At 37.6% G+C, this 22,206-nt stretch overlaps 1 protein-coding gene across 10 annotated transcripts in view; it reads left to right on the plus strand.

The window, feature by feature from the left end:
- Window positions 1-22,206, plus strand: part of PSIP1 (PC4 and SFRS1 interacting protein 1) — a 50,599-nt gene that overhangs the window by 21,885 nt on the left and 6,508 nt on the right. For 5 of the 10 annotated variants that reach the window (XM_015117652.3, XM_077966067.1, XM_077966068.1 and 2 more), the window contains exons 4-10: window positions 1,227-1,365; window positions 4,750-4,854; window positions 5,602-5,664; window positions 12,247-12,343; window positions 13,364-13,439; window positions 18,318-18,546; window positions 19,770-19,888. In XM_015117652.3, coding sequence (XP_014973138.1) covers window positions 1,227-1,365; window positions 4,750-4,854; window positions 5,602-5,664; window positions 12,247-12,343; window positions 13,364-13,439; window positions 18,318-18,546; window positions 19,770-19,888 — 828 coding nt within the window. Of the gene's footprint in view, window positions 1-1,226; window positions 1,366-4,749; window positions 4,855-5,601; window positions 5,665-12,246; window positions 12,344-13,363; window positions 13,440-18,317; window positions 18,547-19,769; window positions 19,889-21,192; window positions 21,864-22,206 lie in introns of those variants that run through there. The other 5 variants (XM_077966075.1, XM_077966076.1, XM_077966073.1 and 2 more) reach the window with 3 other exon arrangements.

Genomic DNA, 22,206 nt, shown 5'->3' on the forward strand with positions numbered 1-22,206 from the left:
CAACACTCATACTGTAAGCAGGTATCTTTTTTGCAATCTTTTTTGCAAACCATGGGTTTTTGCATTTTTGTGCTTTTGTTGGTCATTTTGCCAATTAAACCAGCCCCCAAGCCTAATGCTAAAGTGTTCTTCAGTGTTGGTAAGTACGAGAAGGTTATAATGTGCTTTACAGAGAAAGCACATGTTACATACGCTGTTGGCTATGAGTTCAGTGTTAATGAGTTAGCAATCTGTATTAAATAAGGTGTCTTTAAAATGGAAACACACGTAAAATGAGTTTATGTATTTATTGGTTTATGAAAACCTTGTGATTACAGGAACTTAACCCTGTATTTCCCCTAGGAGCAATGGTTGAGTTATTTGCTAATTCAGTTTTCACAGTGACTTTATAGAACATTACTACCGCAGATAGCAAGAATTGATTGTACATAGATGAATGAGTGGGTTATAACATGTCTGATTCTTTCATTGAGTAAAATAAAATTCTTAACATACTCATTGATCATTTTAAAAACGTGGTAAGTTTTGTGAGTTGTATAATATACGAAGTTATTTTGAAGTGAAACTATATTTGGGGTGCAGTTAAATGTATTGATTAATGCTAATGTGTCAAAATTTGTAGTTTATCATTGTAGGTTAAAAAAAAATCAAATTTATTAACTTTGTTTTTTTTGAGATGGAGTCTGACTGTCACCCAGGCTGGAGTGCAGTGGCGTGTCAGCTCACTGCAACCTCCGCCTCCTGGATTCAAGTGATTCTCCTGCCTCAGCCTCCCAAGTAGCTGGAACTATAGGCGTGCGCCACCATGCCCGCCTAATTTTTGTATTTTTAGTAGAGACAGGGTTTCATCATGTTGGCCAGGCTGGTCTCAAACTCCTGAGCTCAGGTAATCCACCCGCCTCAGCTTCCCAAAATGGTGGGATTATAGGTGTAAGCCACCGCGCCTGGTGATTTAACCATTTTTAAGTGTATCATTCAGCAGTGTTAAGTACATTCACATTGTGCAACCTCTGTGGTTTTACTTAATAGAATTACAGATTTAAGTAGTAGCTTGTTACTGAATTTAATGAAAGTATTTGGAATTATTAATTGTCCTTTAACTTATATAAGATTTGTAATGCAGTTTAGATTATGCATTTTTGATAATTGCATAATAGGGTGTATTATTTAATAAATTATATATTTGAGCTTGCTTTGTACTCATGTCCTCCCTCCTCCTTTTTTAGTGCTTTTTTAGGACCAAAGGATATATTTCCTTACTCAGAAAATAAGGAAAAATATGGCAAACCAAATAAAAGAAAAGGTTTTAATGAAGGTTTATGGGAGATAGATAACAATCCAAAAGTGAAATTTTCAAGTCAACAGGTAAGTCATTACATAAAATCTGGTATTACTTATTTAATCCTGGGGAATAATCACTATCCTGGCTGTAGGAAAATAAATACTAAAAGCCTTGTGAATTTCATATTAGCTTGTTGTGTTCTTATTTGTGAGGTTGAACCTTGGACATTTTATATCAAAACGAATTGACGAAATCATTATTTTGTGTAAACAGATCTCAAGAAACTGGGAACTATTCAGTTATTTAACTCTTCCTGATTGAGGGTTTAATACATCATTGAATTTAAAGCTGTATGTACTATTCTCCTAAATTTAGGTTTTGCAACTTACATGATGTGTGCTTTAATTTTCTTATTCTCTTTAATTAATTAATTTTTTTTTTTTTTTTTTTTTTTTTTTTTGAGATGGAGTTTCGCTCTTGTCACCGAGGCTGGAGTGCAATGGTGCAGTCTTGGCTCACTGCAACTTATGCCTTCCGGGTTCAAGTGATTCTGCTGCCTCAGCCTCCCCAGTAGCTGGGTTACAGGTGCCCGCCACCACACCTGGCTAACTTTTTGTATTTTATTAGAGCCAGGATTTTGTCATGTTGGCCAGACTGGCCTCAAACTCCTGACTTCAGGTGATCCACCCGCCTCAGCCTCCCAAAGTGCTGGAATTACAGACGTGAACCACTGCACCCAGCCTTTAATTTCTAACTCCATAGAATTGTATTCAAATATGAACCTCATGAGTTAAATTAATATGTGACAAATATAACACTGTGCAAATTATATTTATTGGTGTCAGCAGCCACCTTATACTTTCTTTTCTGTGTTTTTTTCCATGGGTCCAGAGCTTTTTATTAATTTACATGTGATACTAAATTTTCATGGAGTGGTTTGCCTTTATCCAATTTGTTTCATTTTTATCATACTACAGAAAACACTTGTTCTCTTAACTTTTCCTTTGTGCTGGTATTGATGTGATTTAGAGGAAAAAAAAATTTTTTTTTTTGAGACGGAGTCTTGCTCTGTCACCAAGGCTGGAGTGTAGTGGCGCCATCTCAGCTCACTGCAAGCTCCGCCTCCCGGGTTCACACCATTCTCCTGCCTCAGCCTCCCGAGTAGCTGGGACCACAGGCGCCGCCACCACGTCCGGCTAATTTTTTGTATTTTTAGTAGAAACGGGGTTTCATCGTGTTAGCCAGGATGGTCTCGATCTCCTGACCTTGTGATCCGCCTGCCTCAGCCTCCCAAAGTGCTGGGATTACAGACCTGAGCCACCACGCCCAGCCTAACTTTTTGTATTTTTAATAGAGACGGGGTTTCACTGTGTTAGCCAGGATGGTCTCGATCTCCTGACCTTGTGATCTGCCTGCCTCGGCTTCCTAAAATGCTGGGATTATAGGCTTAGAAAAATTTTTTGTATTGTCGATTGCACTCTTCAATTGTTGTACATATTCCCAAATGAATGTCTCAGAGCTCTTACGATTTAAAGTAAACAGATGGCTTTATAATAGGATCAGAGCGCTATGAGAGCAGGTCTTTATGAAGATAATTGGGACAGTTTCTCATTCATCTATAAATGTCCTCTTTTTAAGACCTGAGGTCCAAAAATTGGGAAGAGCATGAGTAAACCTAAAGAAGGGAGGTAGCAACAAAGTGGACATTCTGCAGCTTTTTAGCCTTTTTTATTTTATTTTTATTTATTTATTTTTTTTTTTGAGACAGAGTCTCACTCTGTCACCCGGGCTGGAGTGCAGTGGCGCAGTCTCGGCTCACTGAAGCCTCTGCACCCCCCGCCCCCCCGGGTTCAAGCTATTCTCTTGCCTCAGCCTCCCGAGTAACTGGGATTACATGCGCCTGCCACCATGCCTGGCTAATTTTTGTATTTTTAGTAGAGACGGGGTTTCACCGTCTTGGCCAGGCAAGTCTTGAACTCCTGACCTTGTGATCCACCCGCCTTGACCTCCCAAAGTGCTGGGATTACAGGCATGAGCCACCATGCCTGGCCTAGCTTTTTACTTTTTTTTTTTTGAGATGGAGTCTCGCTCTGTCGCCCAGGCTGGAGTGCAGTGGCCAGATCTCAGCTCACTGCAAGCTCCGCCTCCCGGTTTACGCCATTCTCCTGCCTCAGCCTCCCAAGTAGCTGGGACTACAGGTGCTCACCACCTCGCCTGGCTAGTTTTTTGTTATTTTTTAGTAGAGACGGGGTTTCACTGTGTTAGCCAGGATGGTCTCAATCTCCTGACCTCGTGATCCGCCCGTCTCGGCCTCCCAAAGTGCTGGGATTACAGGCTTGAGCCACTGCGCCTGGCCCGCTTTTTACTGTTAAACCTGTACATTTTATTTCTTCACATGTGCCATGCTTTTTCTTAGAGAACTTTTTAGATACTGTTCTATCTGGAACATACAAATCTTTCATTGATGCTCCAAGGCCACATTAAATGATCATAAGTGACTTCATTACCTCCGAGTACTTACTTGTTAATGGATTCATCAAACCATATCATAACTGTTTCTGTACTTGTCTGTACCTGCTACAGTTATGTTGCCTCTGTGAACAAAGGTTAATGTCCTGTGTGCCCAGCATGTGCACGTGTGAGAAGAATAGCTAATCACTAAGTATTTGTTGAATGGCTACATGATTTCTCATCATTATTGCCTTGACTGTGTAGTGGGAAGACATCTTTCTAACAGACGGAAGTGATTGTTTTCTGAAAAATAATGTCTTGTAATTTTCTTTTCTTTTTTATTTTTTTTCCGGAGACAGAGTCTTGCTCTGTCACCCAGGTTGGAGTGCAGTGGTGCAATCTTGATCTTGGCTCGCTGCAACTTCTGCCTCCTGGGTTTAAGCTATACTCGTGCCTCAACTTCCTGAGTAGCTGGGATTACAGGCGCATCACACCGTGCCTGGCTAATTTTTGTATTTTTGGTAGAGATGGGGTTTCACCATATTGGCCAGGCTAGTCTTGAACCCCTGACCTCAAGCAATCCACCTGCCTCAGCCTCCCAAAGTTCTTGGGTTACAGATGTGAGCCACAGTGCCTGACTACGTTTTGTAATTTCTCTTGGATCATTTGTCCTGTGATTGCACCTTTATGGTCTTTTTCATCCTCCAAATTGCCAAGCCTTGTCAGCATATAGTCTTGGAATTTTTTTATTTTTTGAGACTGCGTTGCAGAGGCTGGGGTACAGTGGTGCAATCATGATTCACAACAGTCTTGACCTCCTGGGCTTAGGCTGAGGAGGGAGGATGCCTTGAGCCCAGAAATTGAGGCTTCAGTGAACCACGATTGCATCACTGCCTCCAGCCTGGGTGATAGAGTGAGACCCTGTCTAAAAAAAAATAAAAATAAAAATAAAGAATTGCATATATTATTGGGGTAAAAACTTATTTTGCAAAATTAATAGAGTTGATTGCTCACAGGCAGCAACTAAACAATCAAATGCATCATCTGATGTTGAAGTTGAAGAAAAGGAAACTAGTGTTTCAAAGGAAGATACTGACCATGAAGAAAAAACCAGCAATGAGGTATGTTCTATTTCTCCTAACATTTTAAACCTGTTTTGTTTCAAGGAACAAATAATGAAATAAGTTGGCCATGATTATTAGTAAGTAATTTTTAAAGTACTTAAAAAGTGAATTAGAAAATATTTAAGGCTTATTTCCTTGTGTAAGTATTAAATACAGTATTGCTAAACAAGTTGTGCATCTTTAAGATGCATACATGTTATTATTTGAAGTTATTTTTATGCGTAAAACATATGAAGTACAACTATAGGGTGTGGTAGTGTTAAGAATATTTTTTAAAGGGAAGTATTGTGGGATGGATGTACTGGAAAGAGCATTAGACTAAATTTTTAAAAACCTAGATTGATGTCCAACTGCATATGATCTGTGTATAAAGACTACTCATTTAGCCCTTCTAGGCCTCATGAAGTGGTTGTTAGACGATCTTCAAAGTCCCAGCCACCCTTTAAAATTCACAATCCTAAAATTCAGAATTCTAGTGTAGAAAAAGTAGTTTTATAAATGTAAATAGACAAACTTCCTGGTGTACTAGTAAGCATGACTTTTATATTTGATCTGACAGTGGAAATGCATTTTTCTCACTTTATTAATGTTGAAACATAATGTTTATAATTTCAGAACTCTACAGAGCAAAACAAATTTCCCCAGTGCTTTTAGTTAAACATGCTTGTGACTGTTAGTTTAAGAAGGTTTCTTTCATTCCTGGAATGATTTATTCAGTATTCAGTTTTCTTTTTTCTTTTTTAGGATGTGACTAAAGCAGTTGACATAACTACTCCAAAAGCTGCCAGAAGAGGGAGAAAGAGAAAGGTAATTTCACGGACTTACCAACCACAGGGATCTGAAAAGAATTTTTATTTCAGTTGGGTTGAGGGAGAGTAGATATAATGAAACTTTAAACTTCAGCTTTTATTCTAAACCCTTTAATTTTTTATGGGTTATGTTTTACTTGGCAAAGCTATCTGTGTTTCTTTCTTAGTGATGTAGCACCTTTAAAATAACTTGAGTGGTAAAGGAAATGAAATGCACCAGTTTTCATTCATTTTAATGACTGCTTCAGTTTCTCTAAAATGGCTAGAAATACATACTCGAAGGTTGTGGAGGATGAAATGATTTAACATATGTAAAATGTTTATGCTAAATCCTGGTACCTAAACACTAGTAAGTGCTATATAAGTGTTGTCCATTATGTTTTTGTTATTGTTACTTCACAAGGTTGTGAGAAATGAGTGTGAGTGACAGTGCAAGGTTAGGTACATAGTAGGCTTTTAATTAATATGAAACTTACGAAGTTTTGTTCACACCCTTTTCTGACCTATTTATGTCTCCAATTATTATTATATACCAAAGATACAAAGAAAACCAAGAGTTCAGTATCTCATGAGGAGGTAAACTGTGAAAATAAATAATTATAGTGGCTTATTAGCTATGTAGTATGGGTTGGAGGTGGTGTGATAACAGGATTTTAAAATACAGGCAGAATTTTGTCAGGCAGATGAAGGAGCAGGGAAGGACACATGAAGCAATTTGAATAGCATATACAGACACATAGCAGAAATTCCGTTTCAAGCATCTTGAGTATTGTATTTCAGTATTAACACGCCATAAAGTTTGAGGGAATAGGTACCCAAAAAACCTGATGTTGTCCTAAAGACCTTGGAACTTACAGAAGTGATGGGAAATGATTGAATTACTTCAAATTTTAGATACCTCCTTTAAAAAAATTTTTTTAAGAGATGGGGTCTCGCTCTGTCACATAGGCTAGAGTAGTGCACTGGTGCAATCACACCTCACTGCAGCCTCAAACTTTTGGGCTCAAGGGATTTTCCCATCTTACCCTCTCTAATGGGACTACAGAAGTGTGCCACCACACCCGGCCTTTTTTTTTTTTTTTTTCTGAGACGGATCTCGCTCTGTTGTCCAGGCTTGAGTGAAGTGGAGCAATCTTGGCTCACTGCAACCTCCACCTACCGAGTTCAAACAGTTTTCCTGCCTGGGCCTCCCAAACTGGGATTACAGGCACACACCACCATGCCTGGCTAATTTTTGTATTTTTTGGTGGTTTGTTTTGTTTTGAGATGGATTCTCACACTGTTGCACCAGCTGGAGTGCGGTGGCACCATCTCGGCTCACGGCAACCTTCGCCTCCCAGGTTCACGTGATTCTCCTTCCACAGTCTCCCGATTAGCTGGGATTACGGGTGCACACCACCATGCCCGCCTAATTTTTTTTGTATTTTTAGTAGAAATGGGGTTTTACTATGTTGGCCAGGCTGGTCTTGAACTCCTGGCCTCAAGTGATCCACCCGCCTTGGCCTCCCAAAGTGCTGGCATGAGCCACCGCGTCTGGCTAATTTTTGTGTTTTTAGTAGAGACAGGGTTTCACCATTTGGCCAGGCTTGTCTTGAACTCCTGACCTCAGGTGATCCGGCCACCTCAGCCTTCTGAAGCGCTGGTATTATGGCACCGGGCCTGGCCAATTTTTTTTTTTTTTTAGTAGAGATGGGGTTTTGCTATGTTGCCTAGGCTTATCTCAAACTCCCAGCCTCCGGTAATCCTCCAAAAGCACTGGGATTACAGACGTGAGCCTCTGTGCCCAACTTGATGCCTCATTTTTTTCTTTTTTTTGATATAAATTTGGTTTTTTTTTTTTGGATACAGAGTCTCATTCTGTCACCCAGACTGGAGTGCGGTGGCGTGATCTCAGCTCACTGCAACCTCCACCCCCTGGGTTCAAGCGATTCTCCTACCTCAGCCTCCTGAATATCTGGGATTACAGACGTGCACTACCACGCCTGGCTAATTTTTATATTTTTAGTAGAGATGGGGTTTCACCATAGCGGCCAGGCTGGTCTCAAACTCCTGGCCTCAAGTGATCCGCTCACCTCTGTCTCCCAAAGTGCTGGGATTACAGGCGTCCGCCAACATAACCAGCTAATTTTTTGTATATTTAGTAGGGACGGGGTTTCACTATGTTGGCCAGGCTGGTCTTGAACTCCTGACCTCGTGATCCGCCTGCCTTGGCCTCCCAAAGAATGCATCATTTTTTAAAGCAGTATGAATGATGGGGACTGGATTGGGGCATTGAAACCAGTTCACTGTAAAATTCTTTCAGAATTTTAGTACTAACTTTACTGGCCTTGGCATGGATTTGAGTAGTCAATAAAGACGACAAGGTCTTTGTCCATTGAACTTAATGTTTTTGTGGTTTTTTTTTTGAGACAAAAAATAAATATTTAAAATAAGAGGGTCTAAATGGGGAGTTAGTGAGTTGGCAGCCGACTAGGCTACAAAAGGCCTTTCTAAGGAGTTGGCATGAGACTGGAAGGACAAGGATCTTATAGCAGATTTTTTAAGTGGTATAGAGGAGAGATGGGATTTAAGAGCACTTAAAGAGGTTAAGTTGATGGTTGATGAGAAGTGGCTGGTGAAGGCGGGGGGGGGGGGGGGCAGAATCTAAGATGGCTCCAAGGTCTTTACTTGAATAACTAGTTATTGGGATTACAGAGGATGTTGGTTTGGAATCACAGGCATGAGTAAGGGGAAGGTGAAGCACCTGTGGGAATTGGAGTGAAGAGATATATATATTTTGTATATATATTCTTCTGGCACCAAAAAGAGAGAAGATGTAAGTTACAGATGCAGTCTCTGGCATGAAGACAGGGTAATAGATGAGGTCAAAGGAGAATTGTTTATTGAGAGGATGCAGAAACCAGAATCCTGAAGGAATATAATGGAGAGCGGGGAAGGTTGCTCTGTGAAATTATGGCTGAGAATGAACTGTCAAGAGAAAATCTAAGAGGATATCAAGCTAAACAAGGGAAGGGAGAACGTTCCAGAATGAAGAAGTGGTCAGTAATGTCCTGATTTACAGAGGGTCCCAGTAAGATACTTGCCAAATAGACTCTTCTAGGATACTTTCAGGTGAACTCCATTTAGTTGAATGGTAAGGACAGAAACTAGATTAAGGGGTTAGAGAATAAATGTTTAATGGTTAAGTTACACTGTGCTTTTGAAATCTTTGAAGGAAAGGAGAATGTGGCAACTTAATAGGGGTTTTCATGGCTAAGGGAAAGTGTTAAAATGACAAAAGACAGTAGATGCCCTAACACTTTTTCTTTGCAAAATTAGGAAAGCCTGTAATGCCGGCACTTTGGGAGGCCGAAACGGGCGGATCACGAGGTCAGGAGATCAAGACCATCCTGGCTAACACGGTGAAACCCCGTCTCTACTAAAAAAAAAATACAAAAAACTAGCCGGGCGAGGTGGCGGGCGCCTGTAGTCCCAGCTACTTGGGAGGCTGAGGCAGGAGAATGGCATAAACCCGGGAGGCGGAGCTTGCAGTGAGCTGAGATCCGGCCACTGCACTCCAGCCTGGGCGACAGAACAAGACTCTGTCTCAAAAAAAAAAAAAAAAAATTAGGAAAGATCAAAGATGTAGAGTCAGTATAAATTATTTTACATAAATATGTGTTGGATGAGAGAACGGAGGGGACATTGAAGGAATTGACTTAACAAGGAAGAGATGGATGTTACAGTCTCTAACACTGAAGGGGAGGGATGAAAGAGGCTCTGAAAATTTCTTGGGACACTAGGAAATTAAGGGAATTCCTTTCTATGGCCGTTACTCCCTTCTGCCCTACCCACATCAAAGCAAGACTTTGGGTGTGGTACAAGTCAGGAAGAATGGATTGAGTGTTGATGCAGCTGTTGATGGGAGAAGGAGGCCTGATCAGAGAGGGTAAAGTGACTTTGAGATCTCAACTGAGATTGCATAAAATGAATGCATGTACATTTTTTTTTTCCCAGCAGGCCTCAGCAGCTGGGAATAATAGAACAGAGAAGGTAGAATTGTATAGTAACCTCTTTCTTGAGGATTTGTGGGACAGATATAGCAAAACAAGGATGTGGAGGACTTATGAATGCATTTGAATGGTAATCCCATGAGGTTTTTGTGTGCGTGTGAGGTGGCGTGTTTTTAGTTAAGATCAAGGAAGCTGTTAGAGCTAGAAAGTGGGGTAAAAAATGAAGAGAAAATGAATTAAAGGGTTAGAGGTCTCAGAGCAAGTAAAATACGGAAGAAATAAATCTGTAGTCAATGGTGTAAAATATTTGCATTTAAGATGTTTAAATATTTAAGCATATCCTAAGAGTGGAAAAAACTTTAAATATGTGTATTTCATAACTTCATTGGTCCTTTCTTTAGATAAAATGTTTCTGATTTTATTTTCATGAGGAATGGTTCTGACTTGCATGATTTTGCTATAATAGTCGTGAACACACATGCATGGTAGGGCTGATCTCTTAGTGTTAATATATTTTTAATTATTATCGATGAACTTGTTACACTTATTGGTACCTCCTTAGAAACCATCTCTTCTACCTATAATTTTTTTTTTTTTTAACTTTTTAATTTTTTTCTGAGATGGAGTCTTGCTCTGTTGCCCAGGCTGGAGTGTGGTAGCAGGATCTCAGCTCACTGTAATCTCCACCTCCTGGGTTCAAGTGATTCTCCTGCCTTAGCCTCTTGAGTAGCTGGGATTACAGGCGCCTGACTTATTTTTGCATTTTTAATAGAGATGGGGTTTCACCTTGTTGGTCAGGCTGGTCTTGAACTCCTGACCTCAAGTAATCTGCTCGCCCCAGCCTCCCAAAGTGCTGAGTGGGATTACAGGCATGAGCCACTGCGCCCAACCCTACCTATAATTCTTACTCAGTGTCTTATTTCCAGAAGCAGAAAGTTAAGTGAAGAGAGTAGTCTTTGCACCAAAGAATTGATCAGTTATAATTTTAGCCAAATTATGCCCTCTTCTCAGTAGGAAAAGAGCTCTCAGTCTTGAGTTATTAAGCTTTGTTACCTGGGGAGCTTTTTAAAAACACAGAATCCTGGTTCCCTGACTCAGAGCTATCGAATCAGGATTGGGGCAGGTCAACTTTGTAAGTTCTTAAAACTCTAGAAATAAAACCTGAGCTAATAATGTTCAGGGAGGAATTTTCAGTGTTCTCTGAGAACTCAAGGGTTACCTTAGATGAGTTTTAATAATACTTTTAATATGCTTCATTATGTTTCAGTTATTAAAAGAAATGTTTAAAAACGTAATAAAGAAATGGATACATTCGTAGAAGTGGAATTGCCGTATAAAGATTTTGTTTTTGTTTTTGTTTTTTGAGACAGTCTTGCTCTGTCGCCCAGGCTGGAATGCAGTGGTACGAATCTCGGTTCACTGCAACCTCTGCCACCTGAGTTCCAGCAATTCTCCTGCCTCAGTCTCCCATGTAGCTGGGATTACAGGTGTGCACCACAAGCCTGGCTAATTAATTTTTTGTATTTTTAGTAGAGAAGGGGTTTCATCATGTTGGTCAGGCTGGTCTCGAACTCCTAACCACAAGTGATCCACTTACCTTGGCCTCCCAAAATGCTGGGATTACAGGCGTGAGCCACTGTGTCCAGCCCTATATAGAGATTAGCACATTCTATATTGCCAATACTCATTCATAATGATGCTCTTTATCATAAAGTATTAGTTTATTGGTACCAGCTTATTGATCATTGATAGTCAATGTATGAATGCTTCTCCGCCTGCTTACCAACACTGGGCATTATGTTTACAAATCAAATCATTGATGAAAAGGCAATTTTTAATTTTTTTAATCAATGAGATTGGATTATGCATGTTTTTGAGTGCCTTGCTTATATCTTTAGTGATACAGTTAATGCTGAATTCTAAAGAGTTGGGGGAGATGGGAAAGGAGCCCATCTCCTTTGGTCTCTCTCTTTCCTCCTCTTGCAGTTATGATAGTACCAACTGCTGCCTCATGTTTACATTTCGTTTCTAATTTGTGGTTATTAACCTTTGTTCCATGCTAATGCTTAAATCAATAATACTGATTCTCTTTTGAGGCCATTCTCTCCAGGAGAGTCATACCAGCAATTATCAAAGGGCATTAGAGTTTGCAAATGGTCAGAGGATTCCTTACTCTATGCTGTAGTAAATCCCTTCTTATGGGAAATAAGAATAACTCCTAGAGAACTGTTAGGTCAGAGTCTCAGTTTAGAAATAAAACGTGTCTATATGAACGAAGAATTAGAAAAAGCAGTGTGTTAGTTGCAGTGTAATGACATACTTTGTTCTCCATGTTGCATCAAGAATATTAGCTTTATTTTTACAAATGACTTCATTTCTAAGAAGTTAATTTTTAAGAATTGTTCACTAGAGTTATAAACTAAGTTTGAAGATGTTACTCTGATTGTTGAAAAATAACAAAGATCATATAGAGGTTATATCTGTACTTGAATTCACGTTACCATAGACTGGCATATTTTTGCCATGGAATTAAACTTTCTGAGTGCCTACTATTTGCTAAATAAGTTAATTAAATTTTTGTAATTCAGGCAGAAAAACAAGTAGAAACTGAGGAGGCAGGAGTAGTGACAACAGCAACAGCATCTGTTAATCTAAAAGTGAGTCCTAAAAGAGGACGACCTGCAGGTAGGATTACTGATGTTTAAATATCTGTTTGGCTTGTGATTAATATTCCAGTCCATTTAAAGTGTTGCTGCCTCAGATATTTTGGAATGAAGCGAATAGGCAATTGATTGTGTGTAACATACAGATTTCAAAGGAGGTAAACATGATTTGTGCTCTGTTTCAAAGTATTTAAATTTGAAATAAACTTTGCTTTATCTCTGTTATGTTTTCCCTAAATAGTGGTAAGAGAGGCTGTGGTGAGGTTAAAATTATCATGAATAATGGGTTTATTTTACCTTTCACTTAAGAGTCATAAGATTTCAAAATGGAGTTATAATCAGAGAGTGAGAAATAGCATTTGATTAAAGCCATTAATATTTTAAATTTTTGCGTTCTCTGTTGATAGGGATTTTGATTTTTACAGTATGCAGCTCTGTAAAAGTATTTTCTTAATTTGGCAAATTGGAAATATTTTGGAAAGATCTTCCTAATACAAAGTAAAACAAAACCAAAATTGAATTTTTTTCTTTTTACTAGGATTCTTACTGAAAATGGGGGGTAAGATGAGTAATACCAAGAAAAGAAAAAAAATTTTTATTTACATAATATTTTGGAGTTTAATATTGTAGTGGATAAAATAGTGCTAGGAAACTCAGTGAATTCTAGTATGAACTTCCAAAGATACGTAACTGCATAAGTAATATTATATATAATATGTATATGAATATTAAATATAAGTGCTGCTTCCTATTCTAAAGTTGAATTTTGTGACATTACTGTCAAAATGATAGAGAAAAATGTTTTAAGCCCTCTCAGTCATAATAAGGACAAATTGAGGATTACTCAGTTTACCTCTTTATAAATTTTTTGTTGTTGCTCATTTGAATCATGGTGGGGAGGTGTTTTTTAAATTTAGCAATAATTGTATCTAATAAGCTACTCATATTCTTATATAGTATGTATCATTTCTAATATTTATATCAGATTTGTATCTTAACTAGAAACTAGTAGTTACTGATTTTTTTTCCATGTGTATATTAGCTACAGAAGTCAAGATTCCAAAACCAAGAGGCCGACCCAAAATGGTAAAACAACCCTGTCCTTCAGAGAGTGACATGTGAGTTTATTTTTAATGTATAATTAGTTATGCAATAAATGAGACATTTGACTTTAAACAAGCACATATCTCTGCGTTTTTATCAGTTTTACAGGATGTTTGTTATTTTGATATTTCTTAAAATTACAGAAAAAACTGGAAAAACTTTGTAAAGTAAAAATTGGTAAGGAATGGCTGTTTATCATTTCATTAATTAAGACTTTTGGGTATATCAATTTATATAGATACTTAGATAATACAAAGTCAAATACATAATAGAGAAATTGGGCAAGATGTTATGTTTCGGGAATTTTACACAGAATATATTTGAAGCAATGTCAAAAAAAATTTTTTTTTTTTTTTAAGATGGGGTTTCACTCTGTCGCCCAGGCTGCAGTGCAGTGGTGCAGTCACACACTGTAACCTCAAACTCCTGGGCTCAAGGGATCTTCCCACTTTAGCCTCCCAAGTAGCTGGGACCACAGGCATGTGCCACCACACCTGGCTAATTTTTTTTCATGAGACTGGTCTCATCTTTCCCAGGCTGGTCTCAAACGATTCTCCCACCTCATCCTCCCAAAGTGCTGGGATTATAGGTGTGAGCCACTGTGGCTAGCCTACAGATCTTTTTTTTTTTTTTTGAGACGAGTCTCGCTTTGTCGCCCAGGCTGGAGTGCAGTGGCCGGATCTTGTCTCACTGCAAGCTCTGCCTCCCGGGTTTACGCCATTCTCCTGCCTCAGCCTCCCGCGTAGCTGGGACTACAGGCGCCCGCCACCTCGCCCGGCTAGTTTTTGTGGGGTTTTTTTTGTTTGTTTGTTTGTTTTGTATTTTTTAGTAGAGACGGGGTTTCAGGGTGTTAGCCAGGATGGTCTTGATCTCCTGACCTCGTGATCCGCCCGTCTCGGCCTCCCAAAGTGCTGGGATTACAGACTTGAGCTACCACGCCCAGCCCAGATCTTTTTTTAAATCTCCTCCAGAATAGGTGCTTTATTTAAAAATGGGCTAAAATAATTTTTGTATGTAAATTTAATTTTTAAAGCATTTCAGAATAATTATTCAGTTATCCAGGAAATACGAGTGTTTTTTGGTTTTTTTGCATTTTTCCCTTGCTGCCTTTTCTACTTGGATCCTTTTTACTTTGGCTTTTTTGGGGCATCTTTGCCAGAAGGAATACAGTATATTTAGACAAAGGAGGAGAAAAACTTTTTGTGGCTATTGTATTTAAAGATTTGAAAGGCTTAAGTGGGGTATGTCTATTAAGCATAGATTTACATTGTTTTGAATGAACTGATTATAGAAAATTCTAATTGTAGAACACTGTTAGAGAATCGGTATGTTTCAACCAAAATATATTTAAAGAATTTTACTGCCGGTCTGTATTTACTTTGAAAAATAGTGACACATAACAATATATTGTATACTTGAAAATTACTGAGAGAGTGGACTTTAAGGGTTCTCATCACGAAATAAAAATACGTATGTGAGGTAGGTAGTACATTAAATAGCTTGATTTAGCCATTCCACAATGTATACATACATCAGAACATTGTGTTGCACACCGTAAACACATAGAATTTTTACCTGTCAATTTTTAAAAATATTGGCAGAAAAAATACAGTATACTTTATTGTAGTGGAATTAAGAAATTGGGTACTTAACAGGTGAGTTTGCAGTCATTATTCCCTTGGAAATCTGAAATTCTGCTGGGAAAATATTGTGAGATCCCTCAATTTTGGATATAATTAGTGTTCCCTGATTAGGTCCCAGTTTTCCCTGGGAGTATGCTTCCCACTCCGTTTGTATTCATGGCTTTTGGCTGATTCCTCTGGAACTTCTCTACTTTTTCAGTATCATCCTTTGTTGCATCTGAAAAGGTCATTGGAAAATACCGCCCTGCTTATCAGCTGAGCAGCTTTCTCAGCCTGCTTTCAGACCATAGTAATCTGAGGGCCCGGTGTTCCTTTTTAGGAACTTATCCTTCTCTCACTTTCTCTTGATGCAGTCTGGTGTCACTTTTGGTAATATAATACTTTTGTATGTGTGTTTAATTCTGGTCAGCTTCCTATGCAATTATTCGTAAGGCTTTTCTCAGACATGCTCATCTTTATATATTTAATAACAGATACTTGAGTTTATAACAGATACTTGAGTTTATAGGTTTTTCTGAGAAACCATCCCTCAGGAATCATTTGTCCATCTGAAGGATTAAGGAAGTCCAGTTTTAATTCTTTTTTTTTTTTGAGACGGAGTCTCGCTCTGTCACCCAGGCTGGAGTGCTGTGGCCAGATCTCAGCTCACTGCAAGCTCCGCCTCCCGGGTTCACGCCATTCTCCTGCCTCAGCCTCCTGAGTGGCTGGGACTACAGGCGCCCGCCACCTCACCCGGCTAGTTTTTTGTATTTTTTAGTAGAGACGGGGTTTCACCGTGTTCGCCAGGATGGTCTCGATCTCCTGACCTCGTGATCCGCCCGTCTCGGCCTCCCAAAGTGCTGGGATTACAGGCTTGAGCCACCGCGCCCGGCTCAGTTTTAATTCTTAAGGATTGCAGCTATACCCTTTATTGGGTCTTTGACTCAGGCTATCACCCTGTTCGAAAGTCCTACATCCTTCCTTGAAAATAGGCTAATCTTTTTTGAACACATCTCTTTCTTGAACACTATCAGATTTATCTTGATGGTCATTTCATGCTGCCAGTATTCCATTTTGAAGCTTCTTCATCCAAAGCCACAAGTTCATTGAATGTATTTTCTTATTTGTACTACTGTCCAATGGTTTTACCCATTGTATAATAACGTATTAGGGTTTCCAGTCTCCCAGCCCCAAAAGCAAGTCACTACATGTTTTAGGTTTTTGGTCCTGGTGTCAGTTTCTCTATTAGTGAGCTTTTTCCTGAGGCAGTGGACAACCCTAAAACAGCAGTAGCCTTTACAACATTTATTTCTTATTCATGCTGTACGTAGGCTGAGTGTGAGCTGTAACTACTCTTGGTTGTGTATCTGGGCACATACTCAGTGGAGTGCAGAACTAAACTGTGTAAGCTCTTTTTAAACTTCTGCTCTTCACCATTAGAACACCATGTATCTCTTAGCGTCTGTTTCTTTGCCATGGGTACTGATGTGACACGACAGTAAAATAGAGCCCAGAAGAGCTAAAAACCAACTCACAATCCTCAGAAATGTTTGTTAAAGCCTACTGAAGTATTTGGGGTTGTGTTTACATTAGTCTTTGCTTATATTAACATATATTAAAATATTAATAAATTTACAAATACAACTTTGCTAATATCTCTTGAACTACTAAAAAGGGAAATTGTCACAAGTCTGTATTTTATGGAAGAACCACTGGGAAAAGACTCATTGGTAGCAAGCAGTGATAGTCATCTTTATGCAAATTATTTGTTTTGGCACAAAGATTATTTCACACCTTGAAATAGTCTTTTTTATGACCTTAGGATAAATTTTTAAAATAAATCCTTAAAGTCACTTTTTAAAGACGTGCTGTATGGTATCCCACTGTATATGTTTTATAATTCTTAAGATCTATCCTATGTATTGATACACGATTTTAAAAACATTGTCATCTATTTTGTACATAATGCAAATATATTGGTTAGGATACATTGTTAGAAGCAGATTTGCTGGGTCAAATGGTATTTGTATTTTTCATAGCTATTTCCTTCCATACAGGTGTAACATTTTGGGAAAAGTAGTTGGCCAGTATTGTTTAAGAGACAAAGAAATGCCTTTTTAAATGGGACTCTAGTCCCATTTTTAGGAAACTGATTATCAAAAGATATACATCAGTAGATATCCTGAAGAAAGCAAATAGTTTCACTTGCATGCTTTTACTTTCATTTATTAAAAGGATGGTTTTAATCCCAGAGAGGCTAAAGTTAAAAGGATGAAACCCATAGGACCATTAGAAAATAAGCATACCCAATGATAATTATGTAATAAAAAGTTTGTAAAGGGGCAAAAGTAAATTTCTTCTCTTCCAACTTAACAGTTCTTAAGTGGTCAAGGAATCACTTGTCTGGAAAGAGGTTAATGGATTTGGAATTCAGATACTGGGCTTGTTATTTGACCTTTTGCATCATCATTTTCTCATCTGTCAAATGGAAGAGGTTGAACTGAATAAGTCTCTTTGAGCTCTCAAATTCATTGATTTAACTGAATAATTTGAGAAAATCTCAGTGAAATTCTTTGGACAGTCAAAAGGTTATAGTTTTTAAACAGCTTATTCGAGCTTTAAGTGTTTATTTATAAAGGAATTGTTTTGGAAGAATATGTATCAACCATAAAAGTAATTACGTGGTTAGTATTTGCATAATTTGATTCTCTTAGAGCCTATTTCTGTAGTACCAACTTGCATAAATATGCAGCAGTAATTAGGATTATTGAGCAGTTTAGGTAGTTTCTCTTGTTTTAGTGGTCTCTGTGAAATTCAGTGGTGATGGGAATACTTAGGTGCTAGTCAGCACAGCACTGTCTGAAAACATGCTTAATTGGCTGTGTATTTATCATTACATGCTTAAGTTGCGACCTTTTTACCCTGCAAAGAATATTTGTATGAGTTCTAAAATGACCGTATTTGATTTCACTTCTGCAATTCCATTTCTCCCAGTATGTCTACTTTTTAAACATAGTTTATTCTTAACAAATATGTAGAATTTAAGTTCGATAAGAGCCAGGGATCTGCCCACCTTATAGCTTCTAATTTATACCAAAAGGATGTTCTGCGACAGAATTCCTTTTATGATTGGATAGTGAAGACACTCTGTTTTACTTTAGGTTGCCTTTAAATTAAAAATTATAGCTTACTGATACCTAAAATACTGTTCACTTGACTGGGAGAATATAGTTGAATGACAAATATACATTGTTATGTTCTCTGAAATAGCATTACTGAAGAGGACAAAAGTAAGAAAAAGGGGCAAGAGGAAAAACAACCTAAAAAGCAGCTTAAGAAGGATGAAGAGGGCCAGAAGGAGGAAGATAAGCCAAGAAAAGAGCCAGACAAAAAAGAGGGGAAGAAAGAAGTTGAATCAAAAAGGAAAAATCTAGCTAAAACAGGGGTTACATCAACTTCCGATTCTGAAGAAGAAGGAGATGATCAAGAAGGTGAAAAGGTATAAAGTCTACATATATAAAATGGCTGTTCTATTCTTAGTTTTTATGTATATTTTTTTCTTTTCTTTTTTTTGAGATGGAGTCTCACTGTGTTGCTTAGGCTGGAGTGCAATGGCGCGATCTTGGCTCACTGTAACCTCTGCCTCCTGGATTCAAGTAATTCTCCAGCCTCAGCCTCCTGAGTAGCTAGAAGTACAGGCGTGTGCCACCACTACCAGCTAATTATTGTATTTTTGGTGGAGACGAGGTTTTGCAATCTTGGCCAGGCTGGTCTTGAACTCCTGACCTCAGATGATCCTCCCACCTTGGCCTCCCAAAGTGCCTGGATTACAGGCTCCACACCTGGCCGTTTATGTATTTCTTAATCTTTACCTAGTTAAGGAGCTTTTAATATTTTGGAGGAAGTCTATAAATATCAGTGGCAGTTAAACTGAATTTGTTCACGTTTTTGAATAGACTTGAATTAGCTATGTTACAAAGCATATTTAAAATGTCCCTTTATTGTCTGTTCTCTAAATTTATCTTACTGTTTTACAATTATGATCTGGAAATTAAACAGTACCTTTCCAATAACTCCATCTGTCTAGAAAAGGTAGATGAAATAGGCCGTGCCCAGTGAAGACACATGTTAAAAGAGGTGGATTTATATAGAGATTTTTGTTATTTACCCCCAAGAAATTCTTAACACTCTTCAGGCCTATTGTACATTTTATCAGTGGTATGTAACTTTATTTGGACGCCATAGTGGTTGGGAATCTTACTAAAGCTGTGTATCCTTTTGTGTAGAAAATAAAATTTTGTGTATAGCCTTAGAGATTTACAGATCCAGGTCATGCAAATCTTTTGTTTGCTTTTATCTGATTTTTGGCTCATTTCTTAATCTTTTAGAAACCAAAAATTTTAAACTGGATAGGTCATGTAGTGTGCTTGTCACTACTCAAGTTAACTCACTCTGTAGAGAGGCAAACAGAAAGACATACTACATTTTATCCAAAGGACATCACTCCTACAGCCGGGCATAAAACAAGATGATTATTTCATGGTCATTAATCACAGTTAAACTTGCAGAGATAGGTGTAATTCAAAGACTATTTTTAGGTTGCTAATTTGAGTATTCATCCCTTTTTTAAAAACTAGCTGCTGCTTTTCACAAGGTTGTAATTCCATAAGCACTAGTCACTGACTTTATAGTTAACTGAAACCATCCTAATTCTCAAAACAGAAGAGAAAAGGTGGGAGGAACTTTCAGACTGCTCACCGAAGGAATATGCTGAAAGGCCAACATGAGAAAGAAGCAGCAGATCGAAAACGCAAGCAAGAAGAACAAATGGAAACTGAGCAGTAAGTATTTTTTTTTTTCTAAATTTTGGGTTCTTTTTAAAGGCTAGCATGGAATTTTTAAATAATAGACTTTCATTTTCCAGACTTTATGAAGCCTTTTGAAGAAGTGACTTTTCCCATGTGTTAGAAAAATCTTCAGTATATGATGATGATCTTATTTCAGGCTTCATTCTTTTCTGAGAGGATGAAATTGACTCAGGCAGTCACTCTGTAAATTATTTTTGAATTTAAACAAAGTGCTGATAGGATTTGATAGTGGCTTTGCAATAAGTGTACTCATCCTCTACTATTTGTTTGTATGATATAATACATATAGAAGGAGGGTTGATAATATACTGGTGGAGAAAGAATGCAGGAAATACCCTTATTCACCACACCACCAAGGAGGCCTCACCCTAAAGACCAGCAAAAGTAACAAAAGCACATTTGGAAACCCAGGAAGCCAGTAAAAGTAAAACTGAAGGCTGACAGGGTGTACATTATTATATATGTGCAATATAAATCAAATTCAAAGCTGTTTTCTCTTAAATTTTGATAGAGACCATACTTGCCATGGGGAATTTCTTTCCCCTTATTATTTTATTACTAGAAGGAAAAGTAATAGCAATGATAATAAACAGACTTCGTGTCTTTATTACATTTGCTTTCCTAGTTACCTTTAGACTGTCACTTCTGAGTTCTTTCTCTGACATGCTTTTCTTTCCTTGTGAAGCGTCTTACATTCTGACTAAACTTTGTTTTTTTTTGTTGTTTTAGTGAGGTGATTTTTAAAACATGCTCTAGGTCAATAAGACAAAGTTAATCATGAGCAGTGAAACGATTCTTGGAATAATTTTGTACTCTTTTTCTTTATATAATATATCCGTAAGCCAAAGTCTTTCTTGACAAGTACAGTGTTTTACTCTGCTTTCTTAGTTTGGAGGATATACAAGTAGTTTTAGCTCCTTGAGGGAGTAATTTAAATAACTTATCTAAAGCTCAAAAATATTATTCCCTCTAATCTGTTAGACTTTAAGCACTTCTGTAAATATTTAAGTTATTCTTTGTCACCTATCATTTTCTATTCTATCTTTTCACTGAAAAGCTGTTGGACTGTTTGTTGCTTTTGACTTTATTGTGCTCCCAAAATTAAGATATAAAATTAGTTGTTATTAGTATATGTAGCCCAACCCTTCTTTAGTATCTTAAAGTTAACTTTATGTATTTCAGTTTCTTTTGAATGTCCTCCAATGTAACTTTCTCAAATTCTAATATTTGTGTTTTCTTTCCTTCTCCTGTTATTACAAAACTTTGTACTTGGACAGTTTTGCTCTGTAAAGCATTTCAGATGCAGCTTGTGTGAAATGCATTATGCAAAATAAAGTTTATTGTATTGTATTCCCAGCCAAACAACATGTAATCTACAGTAATAAAAAATATATCTCATTTTGGGCTCAAAGCATTAATCCAGTTACTGAAAAGAGAATACAAGTGGAGCAAACAAGAGATGAAGATCTTGAGACAGACTCATTGGACTGAATTTCCCCCTTCCCCCCATTGATGGAAGAATGTTCCAGATTCTAAATTGAGGACTTCATTATTAATGGCATTACTGTGTTATGATTGTTAACAAATTTCATGTAAGGTACACACTACATACTAAGGTCGGCCATCATTCCTGTTTTTTTTTTTTTTAACCAAGCTTAAAATGAAGCTTTGTGTTTGAAAGTAATAAGCTCAGACGAAGATGGTGGTTGTACATTATTCATTTAGAAAATATAAAAATTCATTTTGTTTTGAAGCTAGTTATTAAACTGGAATAGCAGTTATACCCCCTGAGAATGGGGCCCTTCCCTTGACATTCCTTTGTTGTTTAATTCTTTAGAATCTTAATAAATGTTTTTTTAATCCTGAGAGATTAAACAGTAGTAGACTTGTTAAGAAAAAAATGAAACTGTAACCAAAATTTTAAAATAAAGTTTTTTTTTAAAAAAAACCTGATTTTTAGATATTTTTTGTTCTTGTCTATTTGAATTGGTTCATAATATGGCCTGAACTCTAGGCTAAGATACTAGAAATTAAGATTTTAATTTTAAGTGGTGATTTTTGTGATTGACAATAAAATGGTACCTTTTAATTTGTGAAATGTTAGTGAATGTTACTGGACGTCATTCAAGTTTGATATATTGGCCAAAATTAAAAAAAAAAAAAATGGTATCTTACGTCTATTTAACGTTAAGGCTAACTTCAAAACTCATTTATCTACGTGTTACGTGCACAACAATTAAATTGGTCTATTTTAACATGCGGCTTTTAAAAGAATTGATGTAGAAGCCATT

The sequence above is a fragment of the Macaca mulatta genome, chromosome 15, assembly GCF_049350105.2.
Source record: "Macaca mulatta isolate MMU2019108-1 chromosome 15, T2T-MMU8v2.0, whole genome shotgun sequence".
In the NCBI taxonomy this organism is placed as follows: Eukaryota; Metazoa; Chordata; class Mammalia; order Primates; family Cercopithecidae; genus Macaca; species Macaca mulatta.